The sequence below is a fragment of the Protopterus annectens genome, chromosome 3.part0, assembly GCF_019279795.1.
Source record: "Protopterus annectens isolate FY-2018-M chromosome 3.part0, PAN1.0, whole genome shotgun sequence".
Taxonomy (NCBI): Eukaryota; Metazoa; Chordata; order Ceratodontiformes; family Protopteridae; genus Protopterus; species Protopterus annectens.
The window spans coordinates 949,332,731-949,347,730 of NC_056731.1; the positions used below are offsets into that span (position 1 = coordinate 949,332,731).

General features: G+C 38.9%; 1 protein-coding gene across 1 annotated transcript in view; it reads left to right on the top strand.

Moving 5' to 3' along the window:
• LOC122796644 (copine-3-like) overlaps positions 1-15,000 on the top strand; it is a 1,024,312-nt gene that overhangs the window by 938,882 nt on the left and 70,430 nt on the right. Inside the window, 1 exon segment of the mRNA XM_044065281.1 lies at positions 5,139-5,375. Coding sequence (XP_043921216.1) covers positions 5,139-5,375 — 237 coding nt within the window.

The following is a 15,000-nucleotide window of genomic DNA, read 5'->3' on the forward strand; positions in this document are numbered from 1 at the left end:
GACAAAATCCCCAAAACTAATTTCGGTTTGGTATACTTGCGCGGAAGTGCTTTTCACTGAAGAAGCACTTTCGCGTAAGTATGCCTGTTTGCGAAACCGCACTATGGTGTAGATAAGGGAAAATTCCCTTTTCCTTACTGTAGTGCGGTCTTGGAGTGAGAATATTAAAGTGGGGAGGGTGCAGGGGGGCGAAAGCGCTTTCGTTAATATATGTTCAGTGATTATGGATTCGGGACTTTGCACATTCATGCATAAGTCCACGATCCATACACACACACACATATATATATATATATATATATATATATATATATATATATATATATACATATATGTGTGTGTGTGTGTGTGTGTGTGTGTGTGTATCATATACTTGGTTTCACTTCAGAATCCTGAAATGTCATAATCTTGAATTTCATAAAACTTCGTAATCTGGAAGCCCAAAATCCTGAAAACTCAAAATCCTGAATCCCAAAAGACTGAAAACACACAGGATACATGTACTGACTATAGAGAACACAAACCATAACAAACCAGATTACATTCCACCAAATATAAGCAGGGTGGCAAGCCCCTTGCACCCCCATGTTACTTAAATATATCAACTCCAAGATTGCACTTCACTACACTGTCATGAGTTATGTTTTATAGCAAGTTAAAAGGAAATGGTACTAAGGTTGCAACAGGCAGTCATGAACACATGCGATGGCATGTTTGCCATTTTTTTCTGTAGTGTGCAGTCTTGGAGTTTATATATTTAATTAGTAGGGGGTGAGGGGGGTGCAGTGAAAACTGCTATCCTTTGTCTTGCATGTGTTTGTCTGTGTCCTTGTACTGGAATATTCTCATTCTTTGTGTCCTGTGTATTTTCAGTATTTTGTGATTCAGGATTTTGAGTTTTCAGGATTTTGTGTTCCAGATTATGAAGGATTGTGATATTTCAGGATTCTGAAGTGAAACCATATATATATATATATATATATATATATATATATATATATATATATATATATATCCACGCGCACACACACACACACACACACACACACACACACACACACACACACACACACACACACACGATAGATTATTATGCATCCTTTTTTCTGTCAGCTCCCCACGCACTCTGCATCACATTGTAATAGTACTGCACCTTTTGGCAAGTAAAATTAAAGTGTCGTCTGTAATATAGTGTGGTAATAGAAATGTAGTTAACAGCAACAGCTAAATATTTCTCACAGTTTAACTTAACCTGTTTATAAGAAGAGTGGGAATGAAGAGTGCTTGCCTGAGTTTTATCCTGGTCAACAGTTGTGTATAAAATATAACTTGGTTAATAGGGGAGTTTGCCCCTATTCATAGGTCCCAGACATCTGAAACTGTTCCACAGATAGCTTTTTATGTTGGTCTGCTTTGAATATTCCTGTCTGATAAAGTAAACACTTAAAAATGTGAACACTTCATATTTATTCTATGTGAAGTCTGACCTTTGGGATGGTCATTCAGTGTTACCATTTCTAACCATTTCTCTCCCAGCCAATCCTGAACCATGTTCCTACTCACTGCACTTAAAAATGGTTCTGCGTCTGTAATTGATCAAGTTTGTAACCATGCAGGATGAGATACAACATGTTTCCCTTAATATCAGTGTTTATCATTATTTTTAGGCGAGCTAAAGTTAAAAGGTAGGGAGTAACATGAGTAGGAGTGAATTTCCCATCTTTGTTAAGCAGGTCTTTATGTTGTCCTTTTCATTTGCTGTTCTTGACTGTGTATAGTCTTCAAATCAATGTACGTATATGACATAGTATGAGAAGAGTCTGTAAGAAACTGGCTAAAGTGCTGTAGCAAGGTATTATAGAGACAAATAGTGACGTGAAGCTGAATTTTTTGTTGATGCATTTGAGCTGCATACATTTAATACCATGCATGCATCACACAATGTTGGTGCATACATTGGATCCTCTTTGAATACATCCTATCTTGTTTGATTAACTTGCAGTTATTTGACCTGTAAAATATGGAGACCTAGGGAGGTAAGTAACAAAAACAACACTGTCAAGTCTGCAAAACATAGCATACATTTTTTGTGCTGGTAGGGCACTCACCTTCTCGCTTTTATTCAAGTCTGGCTGCCATGGTGGAACACCATCAGTCTATTCAGTTCAATGTTCTGAGCATCAGTCAAGTATGTGGGCAACAAACAGTAGAGCATCCAGATACAATGAACCTGTAGAATGAGTGTGCATTCAGTTTAAGCTGCTAAGGATAGCAAAGCTAATTACTGGTCAGAGAAGCTGTGGATTAAAGGTGTGGGAAATGCATTTAAACTGTATAATGGTGCAGACTGCAGTGTTTTGCCAATATAATTTTAAGACACTTAATTTAACAGTTATGTGTTCAGATCACCATGTATGTTATGTTATTCAAGGTATAAATTCAAGTCTTTCTGTCAAGTCTGACTAGACTGTATACTCAGATATAAACAATAAGTATAAAACTGAGCCACAAGAAAAAAGCAACAAATATGTTAATACATGCAATTGTTTGCTTAAACGTTTTTTATCTAGCACCTCGGCCCTTCAGCCTTCAAGGAGAAATGTAATAGAATTGTCATCACCCAACTTTCCTTAAATGATAACCAAGGCTTAACATCATCTCTTAAATTTGATGGATGTTTGAGCAAAATCATAAAATTAAGTTCAGTTACATCAGGCTTAAGGTCCTGAAAATGTCCAACTACTGGACTAACTAATCATTCATTTCTTATGTCATTTACATGTTCTGAATCTTTTTTCTTTATTGCCTGTTTTGTTTCACCTGCATAGACCTTATTACATGGATACAGTAACACATAAATTACTCCCTCAGATGTACACATTAGACATTGTTTAATTTCAGACTTTTGTCCATTTAATGTACATTCCAACCATTCAAGTATATGCATGTTTCACATCCCCCACATCTGTAACTGCCATTTCTAACTTGGGCAGTTATTGTCATTCCCCAGAATTGCCATGTATTATCCTATCTCCCATGCTGTTGCCTTTTCTATAACAAAATTGCAGGGAGTTAAGTAAAATCGATCATAACTCTTCATTAATAAAATATGCCAATTCTTTTTCACAGCATCAGTCATTTTATATGTTAAAAATATAAATACACAGATGGTCCCTTGATGTAATTTTTATTCTTATGTTTATTTTCAAATGTGTTTTGTAACAAAACCCCACTTCTCAAAGTTCCCATATATGTGTTAATATTTGTCTAATTTCCACATAGTTTTAAAATGGAGTTAAACAAAATATCCTTAGTATAACCCCTACCATATAATTTTATAATAATGTACTTAACCTCATCAAGAAAATCCTGAGACTTTGCACAAAGAAGTTTTGCTGTCATCATTTGCCCTTATGGCAGGGAATTTCACATACATTTTGGATGGTCACTATTGTAATTGAGAACATTTTTTGATTTGATATGCTGTTTTTTTCCTTCCTGCCTTAGCATAGATGTTATTAAATTCATCCACATAAAGAACAACATCCAAAAATACGATCTGCTTTTTAACCATTTGACTAACAAACTTAAATCCAAACCTATTGTTCTGCATATATTCAAAAAGTTATAATTTAAGACCTGGTCTTTTGCTGTTGTAATAAATAAAAAATCATTATTTCAAAACCAGTTAATTGATACAGATATATATGCTTCCAATTCAGATTGTCTTGTTGTTAAATTAGCATAAGTCAAGACAAAGCAGGCTTCAGCTGTAGTTCCCTGCCTCAAATGCAAACAATACAAGCTGTTTTTTTTTAAAGCAAATAATTATTGTCAGCAAAGATGTTTGTGTAATGCTTGACACAGTAAAAGGAATTCATCCAGCCCCTGTACAAAGTTATGTGTTAGCATCAGCAAAAATAAGGAATAATTAGCTTGGTAATGTTGAATACATACAGAGTCCCAGTATTCAAACATTTGTCCAAACCAGTCCCTGAGATGTTCAGTACAGATGCTTGAGCAGTACTGAGACTATTGCAGTATAGAAGCAGTCAGCTACTGAACCTAATGCAAACGTTCAAGCTCATAGCCCACAGAAGCATAGTCTTCTGGACAAGGAAGTAGCTGAGGTGCCAATCAGAAGTAACTACATTGTATTTATTGTTTCATTGCAAGTTCAGAAACATAAGTCAGTGCTCTACTTCCTGAGGAGGCATCGTACTGCTAATATATTTATATATTAATATGTAGCATTATCTTAATATTGATACCATCCCTCACTTGTCTGAGTTTCTTTCATTGTTTGCTCCCAATTCCCAATAACTGTCTTCTAGGACCTCAGAATTCTTTCTTGACATTTACTGATTTATTATTTCATTTCCTACTTAAAACCCCAGTTTATCACATTCCATCTTACCTTGACACATAAGCCTAGCTTTGCTCTTCTTAGCTATTAATCTTCATTGAATTTTTGTGCTATTGTTCCTTTAAACATCATCTTCCCTTTCAAAAACTGCAGCTGGTTTAGTACTGTGTTGAAATTTCTTTCTCACTTTTTTGAAGTACATTTAGGACTTTTTGTTTAGGTACAGGACAGTTAGCTTATTCTAAGAAGTGCCAGGATGTTCTATTTTGTACTTTTTGTCCTTCTGACAGATAATAGCACAGACATTTTCTCTGCTAAATGGCTACATTGTTGTCATGCAGAATTATACAATGATGCCATGAGCACATTGCAAAATTACTCTGTGCCAGTGTGACTTGCAGTTGCATTTGGGAAAAACATACAAAATCCATTCCAAAAAGACAGATTAATGTTACATCTCACTTAAAAATAATAAGACATCTAATATGCCTTAACTTAAATCACTTACTGTATTATTCTGATAAAAAAAGATTATTCTTAAGTGCAGTTAATCAATTATATTGTCATTTTTCAAAACGTGCTCATATTTTAACATCATTGTGAAATGAACAAAGTACTATTTCTGTTACTTGTGAAGTGCTGCTAAGTCAGTTGCACCAAGTCTGGTGCTTATCAAAGACATTTGGAATGTAAGCATTTAGCCCTTTCCTTGGATTAGTTTATTATGTATGGTGTTTCCTTTTATCTCATTCTGATATGTTTAATTTTACAGCAATATTATATCTTGTTGATAATCACTGATGGAGTGATTACAGACCTTGATGAAACCAGAAGTGCCATTGTTAATGCTTCCAAGCTTCCAATGTCCATTATCATTGTTGGAGTTGGAGCAGCAGACTTCAGTGCCATGGAATTCCTGGATGGGGATAATAGTGTCCTTAGATCACCAACAGGAGAACCAGCTATTAGGGATATTGTCCAGTTTGTGCCATTCAGAAAGTTCCAAAATGTAAGTACTCTTTAGTTACCAAAGAAGTAAATGTTTCTGTCCACATTGTGGTGTAAAATTTGGTCTTCTGAGTTACATGTTTAATATTGTTCTACAAGTGTAAGATCCTAAAAATACAAAAGCAGTTTCCTGTAATTTTGTATTCACTGCATTTTCTGACTTTTGGGCTTCCTTGTGTAAGACATAGGTCTGACTAGGAGTTTTTTTTTTTTTGGCTCATGCAAAGATATTGTTTAACCAGGCATTAGGAGGGGGTGTCCACTATGAAACAATGAACTAACTAACTGGGAGTTCATCAAAACAAACTCAGAATGTGATAGTTCATTGAAATCAAGGATATTACATTTAAAGCAATAGATTTTTCAGGGACAAGCATCCTTCACCCCTACATTTAAAAAGACGAGATCTGATGTCAGTTTTCATTCATTCCTCAACAATTGGGTTCAGATCCAATCCTCGGATTTGACTTGTTTTTTATTTTCAGCTTGTGGTCACTAGCAGACCCTCGAGCTCCTCCCTTACCCATAGTGCTCTATTCCCTAATATACCTCAGACCTCATTTGCTGCTTTCACATTCATACGTTGTCACTGTGAGCTCTTGAGCTTAGTGTTAGTTATTTCAGAGATAACTTGAATTTTATTATATTTATACCTTTATATCTATATACTTTTTCGTGTATTACTTGTCTTATTGTAGTTTCTGCTTTACCTCCCTTTCCTGAACGTTTGTGTATTTCTTATTACCATTGTTGGTAAACCTTTCTTCCCCTTTTCTACCCATTGAGTATATTCTTTATACCATTGTTGGTAACTCTGTCTGTCTTTCTCTCTCTCTAGCTCTTTTTCTTTACTGAGTATAAAACAAAAGTTATTTTGTTCATTTCCTGATTTTTGTTATTAATATGTCTGAAAAACCTTTGGGTTTTAAAAAAATGTCAGAAATGTGCTCACAAATTACCGCTTTCAGATGCCCATGCTTTATGCATGTATTGCGTAGGCCCAGAACATCTTTAAATGGATTGCAACATTTGCAAGTCATTTAATGCTCAGGCCATCGCTGACAGGAAAAACAAGCTAATTCTAAAAGGCTTGTTACCCTCCTCCTTCTCGGAAGCTGTATTTGGGGCTCAACCTCCCAAACTTAAGCAAAAAGAGCTTTCTGGAAATCATTTGGGTCCATCTGGATCTGCAACTCCATCCTCAGATCTGATGATGGAACCTCCTAAGAAAGAAACATAATAAATCAGATCCGAAGCCCATTCCTTTCCTCAAGCCAGCATCGGAAAGTAAATTGACTTCTTCAGATCCTATCCTGTCAGATCCAAAGTCATTACCTAGGACCTGTTACCCCCCCCCAACATATATCCGGTACCCTCTGGGGTACCGTCTCCTTATTTGGAATCCCACCAGCACTCCAGGTCCCCCTCTATGACATCATCTCATTCTTCCAAGTCTGACCACAGTTGATATGGATGTAATTATGAGGAAGTTTCTCTCAGCACTCATTCAGATGGGAGTTCTTCCAGCTCCTACCCCTTCCAGTCAGGAAGTCCACAGATCTCGGCTCCTTCTCCTGTCCGACCTGTCATTTCAGAGCTCTTGGATCTGAGACTCCCGGGACCATCTGGATCGGATCCAAAGATTATAGTTTCTTTGGTACTGAGGCTTTCTCTGATGGCACCGGCTCCAAGTGTTTCAAAGCCAGATGATTCTCAGAGCTGAAGTGTCCCTGTTGGTTCTGAGGCATTAGCTTTGACTCCGAAGCTGTCACAGCTGTCCCTGCCCCTCAGAACTTCAGCAGTTGATAGCTTTGCTCTAACCTGTACCTCAGGTGGATTACCTTCTGGGCAGGGGAAGCCACTGGGTTGGAAGCATGGCTTCTCAGCTCCGTTGACTTCTTTCTACCTGGATCATTCTGCCTTTGAAATGGTGAAGAGAGTGTTCTCTGCCTCTGCAGGACAAGACAGTTCCTCCTCCCTTGGATCTCTCCTCTGGATCCTGTATGTCTCTGTGCCTTGAGACCCATCATTCTACTCCACAGGGACAGCCAGCACAAAGTCTCCAGGCTACCCAGCAGGGTATTACTATTATTTCCGATACTTGGACTCCCCTCAGGGGTCCGTCACTGACAATACTGATTTCAGTGACAGGAAAAGGTCCCCAGGATCTCCACCTAAAGACATCTCATTTGGAGACATCATAGAGATCCTTAAGCAGAGGGGTGGTTGGTCTACCAATAACCCTTCCCAAAAAGCTTAGGTATTCCTGGAAGACTTTTTGTCTGGCCCACCTTCCTTCTGGCTGAGTCCACCTGCTGACAAACTCATTGACTTAATCTCTAGGCAGGTGTGGAAGGAATCTGACACAGTTGAGCCAATCCTCAATTGACCAGAAAAGATTTTGGCACCACTTGTAGGAAGGGAATTTTGGAGCAAGGGAGTACCCGTAGATGCCATGGTCGTAGTGGTGGCCACCAAGAAAGAACTCGCGGAGCAGAGTTCTTCTGTCCATCCCTCCAACTGGGAGTCAAGGACGTTGGACAGTTTTGGTTAAGTGTATGTATGCTTTTGCACACATATCGCTGAATTATTTGACACACTTCAAAAGATTACAGAGGGATCTGATTAAATAACTTTCAGAATCTCTGTCTTGGACCAGTACTTCTGAGGCTCAGTCTTCTGTGGCCTCACAGTTGGCTATCCTACTATTGATCACTAACTCATCCATGAGGATTATCTCACATGTGGCTGAAGGCATGTCAAGGCAACAGGTTCAGGCATTTCCATTAGGAAGCATGCCTGGATGCGCTTGTGTGACTTTGTGGAGACCTTCAAGTTCTCTTTCATCAATGCACCTTTTGACAGAAGCTATTTGTTTGGCCTTAAAGTAAAGGACACACTCTCTAGGTGTGAGCAAGGTGGAAAGACCCTGTCTGCAATGGGAGTATGTTATTCAAAACCTCTAAGGACCTTTTTCAGGAATCAATGAGGAGGTAAAAAATGTGGCTCAAAAAGTCCCAGGGTTCTTTCCAAGATCCCCTTGGAGATAGTTCCTGCAGGGGCAGAGCTGACAACTCAAATGGAAGATGCCACCCACGTGGCAGAGGAGGCCCGCAGAACCCAGTGTCTAGAGATTCCTTCTCTGACAGACCTTACCAGCACTTCTGAAAGGAGGCTCAATTGTCCACCTCTGGAGGCAGTTGGGGATCATTTATCCCTGCATGAGAGAGCCTGGCCATACCTTACAAAAGATATGTGGGTGCAAAGTATTATTTCCAGAGGTTATATAATTCCCCTTTCCCTGTCACTTCCACCTCTTTGCAAATTTCCTGATGTTCCACTCAGTCAGAGGAAAGCAGCAGCACTAGAATTACAAAAGCTGCTAGAAAAAAAGAGTCATCCGAGTGGTCTCACCAGACCCCATAGAATCTGGTACTTACTCAAGATTATTTGTAGTGCCAAAAAAAAAAAAAAGAAAAACAGGGGAATGGAGACTGATTTTGGATCTCAGCAGTCTTAACAAATCAGTTCAGCACACAAAGTTCGAATGGTCATGGTTCAGTCCATTCTGCCCTTTTTGTGCAAGGACAACTGGATGTGCTCAGTAGACCTTCATTAGACAATCCACAAGGTATTTACACTTCTGGCAAGGAGCCAGTTATTACCAGTTCAGAGCACTGCCCTTTGGCCCCACCACAGCCCCAGGGTGTTCACCAAATACATGGCAGTAGTAGCAGCTCACTTGAGACTGCAAGGTATTCCAGGTATTTCTATACTTGGACAACTGGCTCATTAGTCCTTACCGCCCTTACCAAGCATCTGTTAAGAAGAGCTCAAGACTAGGTACTCCAGCTGTGCTCCCATCTAGGGATCACTATAAATGACAACAAATCTCAGTCAGAACCATCTCAGACATTGGAGTTCATAGGACCCCTTTTCAACACAGTATCCGTGACAGCTTCTCTTCCTCTGTCAAGAGTACAGCCTATCAGATTCCAGGTCAGGAAGATAATTTGCAACTCCGCAGTCTCAGCCCGATTGATCCTACAAGCCTTGGGATCAAAGTCTGTGGCTATAGTTGTAGTTCCCCTAGCAAGATATCACATGAGAATTCTTCAATGCATTTTAGCAACTCAATGGTCTGTTCTTCATCAGCCCATGTCCGCTTAGATAAGAATTACCCAAACATGCAAAAGATACCTTTGGTGGTAGAGTCAGACCAGGTTATACAAAGCCGTCACTTCATTCTTCCTCAACCCAAGGCCTATTGACCACAGACGCTTCCCAGTTTGGGGGGGCACTTTCTGGGGAAAACAGTCCAAGGAACATGGTCTTCCATAGAGGCAAATATGTATATCAATGTTCTGAAAATGAGAGCAATATTGTTAGCATTGCAGGCCTTCCAAGACTCTCTCCCTTTTGGGACCATTGTGATTCAGACAGACAATATGTCAGTGGTTTGGTACATCAGTAAACAAGGACGAAACAGGTCTTACCCCTTGTGCCGAGAAGCTCTCAGAGTGTGGCAGTGGGTGATCTCATCCAAACCATTTCTGATAGCAATGCACATTCCAGGGAAATCTAACATGATAGGAGACAAGTTGAGCAGGTCCATTCTACTACCTAACTAGTGGTCTCTCAACATGAAAGTGGTAGAAATGATATTTCGCCAGTGGGGCCAGCCTTGCTGTGGCCTCTTTGCATCTCCCCTAAACAACAAGTGCTGCAGCTTCTTTGGCCTAGCCCCCCCCCCCTCACTGGGAGAATCACTGAGAGATGCAGTACTACACAGTTGGCCCACCAGTGTCCTCTGTGCATATCCCCCAATTCTGTTAATCCCCAAATTTCTACAGAAAACCTTCTGGTTGAAGAGCAAAGTCATCTTTTGCCAGCCTGTACAAATTTAGCTCCCCTTTCTTTGGCCTCATCTAGTCTGTCCACCTTGGATCCTAGATCCAATTCCAGTCCTTCTGTCTCAACCGACAGACATGACTCACCCGGATATCTCAAACCTAAAGCTGACTGCATGGTTTCTCCACTTCCGTTAATAGTCAGACAACATATGTTCTCTTCCTCTGTCTGTCATATACTCCCCTCCCCTGTCCATCATATACTTTTGTCTTCTCACAAAGCCTCCATAAGAAAACTTTACAGAAGTAAATGGAAAAGATTTGTTTTTTGGGCACAACAGAAACATATTGACCCTTCTTCAGCACCAGTGCATAGTGTCCTTGAATTTTTAGCAATATTTTTCAATGAAGGAGCTAGCTATACCCAATTATTAGAGCACAACTAGCTGCTATCTCTAATTTTCATATGGGAATTGAAAACTCCACTTTGGCTTCATCAAAACTTTGTAAGGCCTTTTGAAAGTTACCCTTTTTTGAGACTTCCTTATTTGGATCCAACTCCGCCATGGGACTTAAATTTAGTACTACAGGCCTTAGTTCATTCCCTTTTTGAACCAGCAGCAAAATGAGATCTAAAGATTTTGACCTGGAAAACTGTATTTTTGGTATCCATTACCTCTGCTAGAAGACTGTCAGAACATTAAGCATTGTCTTCTAAACCTCTTTACTTGATGTTTCATAGTTATAGGGTGACATTACGAACAAATCCTTCCTTCCTTCCTAAGGTGCTGTCAGAATCCAACATCAGTCAGTTCATTAATCTGCCAGTTTTCTTTCCAAATTTTACAAACAAAGGTGAATATATGTTGCACTTACTGGATGTTCGCAGACAGTTATGTTTTTACTTACATAGAACAAAGGACTTCAGAAAAACAGCTCAATTATTTGTCTCCGTTGCAGATTCCAAATTAGGCAAGCCAGTTACAAAAGTAACCTTAACTGGGTGGCTGATTGATTGTATATCCTTTGTCTGTAACAAATTGGGCCTTTCCGTACCAAAACCTTCAAGAGCCCATTCAACAAGGTCCATGGCAACATCGTCAGTATTCTTATCCAGGGCTTTCATGGATGATATATGTGCGATAGATACTTGGGCTAATCCTCATACCTTTATTACTCATTACAAATTGGATCTGGTCTCGAGGGGAAGAGCAGCTTTCAGCTCAACTGTGCTCAGTAATATCCTTCCTTAGAGTCTTCCCAGGATTTCAGGTAGATGAGGACGCTGTCCCAATTGTTGAGGAATGAATGAAAATTGACAACATCAGATAAAAAAGTTATGTACTCACCATAACATTCCGTCTGTGTTGTTCATTTTCATTCTTCCTCAACTCCCCTCCCACCAACCCCTTTCCTTTGAACTAATGACTTCTGGAAGAGCGAGCCGTACTAAGGGAACCACTGTTTTTTATGTTGAGCTTCAGATATGGATTCCTGTATCAGAATGCTAATACATCTTTTGATGCTGTAAGCCAGCAAACATGATCTGAAGTATATTAGAGGATAGAGCATTATGGGTAATGGAGGAGCTCAAGAGTTTGCTAGCAGCCACGAGCTGAAAATGACCGATTCATTCCAAGGATTGGATCCAAAGCCAATTGTTGAGGAAGAATGAAAATAGACAACACAGATGGAACGTTATGGTTAGTACATAGATTTTTTTTTTTTATGGTGGCAAGGTCCCCCTGCAGCCCATACTCATTTTTAAGAGACCCATTAGACAAAGAAAAATATTAAATCTAATGATTAACAATATGGGTAGGCAGATATCAAGTCTGCATAACCTTTTGTGGACTAGTGCTTACCAAATGTTGTGATTCATTATAAAAATAGCAACAGACTTTACCATTAATGATATGTACAACCATTTATATCAAAACAGGTATCTGTATCTAATATATAGCCGTATTTATGTTTATGTTCATCAGTGTCTTATATTTGTACGTAGATGAATGTATTGAGTGAGTGAGTGAGTGAGTGAGTGAGTGAGTGAGTGAGTGAGTGAGTGAGTGAGTGAAAATAGAGACATTTTGGATGCTGATAAATGCCTCTGTAGTACCATGACTGATAAACAGATTATAAGAACTTGGATTATGTAAAATACTGAGCAAAACTATACTGAGCTGCTGTACAGACATCTACTTTAGCGTTAAGCACATGAACATAAGCTGAAAAAATTGCCATTATCCCTCTCTAAAAATGTGTCATGGAAGTGAAGAAAAAAACATGCAGTGCAGTGCAAGAAGAGCAGCCAAAACAAGTGCTTCAGTACAATCACAGGGAAGTGGGTAAGTCACCCGAGTGGTAAAAAGGCATGAACATATGCAAAAATATTGCATAATACTAAGCAAGTTAATGAGGACTTTAAGTCATGATGATAATAAAAAGCTAATAACAGAAGAAAGCATGTAATAATACTTATTATGGAAAGATGGCAGAATCCAGAGAGAGAGATGGGGAAAATAACCTTTTTAAACTTTCCTTGAACCTTGCCTAGGTGAGTATGAGAATGTGAGAAGTCACAAACAAGTAACAGCAGCATCATTCATGTGTGGTAGATACCTGACCATTTGTTTAGGATGGAACCCTTAAGATTTTTTTTTAAACCAAGCAATGATTTTAGGTTAAATTTAGCATATTGTTGGATTTCATCTGCTGATTCTGTCTGTTCTCTATTTTTTTTCAGCCACTTAGTACCAGTAAACAGCATTAAAACAACTGAAAATAATAAACAGGGAGCAAAAATTAATACTATAAAATACAGTAAAATCCTATCATAAGAAAGAATATGAGAAATCCAAGGTAGCAAAAATTCCTTCAAGGTTTTCCACAAAGTTGATACCACAGCACTGACTACAACACCACATCCCAAACCTCATTTGATCCCCACCCAACTTAAAACTCATTCCCTTCAGCCCCATGCAAAAAGTCATTACAGTGAAACAAAACCACAGTTAAACACCCTAACACTAAAAATAATATGAATCTACTGTAAATTACTTTCAATGTTTCACTAATGGCAACCATAGCAGTTTAACTTTTCAAAGACTAGAGACATGGCCCTAATATTACTGTACCTATCTGCATTGTTAACACGTGAGCTGGGGATTCATAAATAGTATACATAGTCACATAAAGACTTGTGCAAGCTGCGTATTATACACATTGCAGTCATTAGTGCTTGCATTAAAGAGTGCTATGCTAGCGTACATCAAACTAACAAAGTGCCCCGAAATCCTAGTTGGCCACTTTATTTAAATCCCGATTTATTTTCCACCTTTCTTTACACTCACTGGGATGCTAGTTACATCATCACTCATCATCACACAGTATCAATCAACACCAGCTTGTCTGATGATGTCCATCAACACATGACATCAAATGTGATGATGTCAGAGCTACAGTGGCTTCAGATGACACGTTAAACTGTGGCTGCATCTGTTTGAGTTGGTGGTAGCTTAGATGGATGTAAAAGGTCCCATGGCAGTTATTGAAAATAAGAGTTGCTGATGCCCTGGCCAAATTTCCTGAAGTCAGTATGAATACCAACTCAGGTCCCCCCTGAAAGGAGGCCATTGATGTAGTGGAATTAACCTGGTCAGCAAAGTGCAAATAAATAAGTAAATGTAATTGACTGTGAGGGCTGTACAGGAGGCAAGTGAGGTAACATATGGCATCATGCAAGCTTTTGAGTGAGGTTCACAAAGTAATAAAGAAACTGCACTATTACAGTCATGCACATAACACCACACACATCATTAATATTTGCACTTTGCAACTGCAGAGCCATTCTGAAGATATGAGTTGGACTAGTAGGGGAATAAGAGTCCCTCATTTGCTGTTTTGTCTGTCATTGAAGTTAAGTGTACGTGTCTATTTGCATGATGGGGATGCTGAGTATTGCCTGTGTGTGTGTATGTGTGTGTGCACGCGTGTTTGTGTGTGCATTTGTGTGTGTGTGTGTGTGTGTGTGTGTGTGTGTGTGTGTGTGTGTGTGTGTGTGTGTGTGTGTGTGTGTGCACACGTGCGCACGTGTTTGTGTGTGTGTGTCTGTTATAAATGTAAATGAATATAGTATGAATAGTTGAGGTGCTTTTATGGCGGCTGTGAAAAATGAAATTACTAGAAGATAGAGATCATAGTCTAAGCCAACTTTACTAGAAGTAGTGAGTATAGTAACAGACATAAAACAACTGGAATTGGGATCTTTAGAAAAGGGAAGGAGCAGATAACATAGGAAAAATGGGAGTTGTGGGAACAATATATGCAGAGATGGAACAAAGTTTAAAAGAAGGCAGGATTTGAATGAACTGTTTAATGCTTAACTGACAATGACTGGTTGAATTATAAGTAATGTATGATATTTGCAACTATAGTTATTTCAGTGGTGTCTATGATGCATGGTTACAACTGTGCCTATGTCATATGCGATAATTTAATAAAGATGTTTTTTGTTAAAAAAATAGTTGAGGTGCTTTTATATTTCTGCACGTTCCATTAATGCTGTCATGTCAACTATACAAACCATTGAAAGGAAACCTCAGCAAAACTTTTTCAGTCACAGAATAAAAGCATATAGCCTCCTGTTACAGTTGGAGAAATTTCAAAGCAAAATACCAAAGCACTTTTGTTACTTGAGAGCTTTACTTCCTCCTACAATCCCAGACAAGGGAGCTGTACTCCCACAGCCCTTAACTTGTATATAATATACTAACT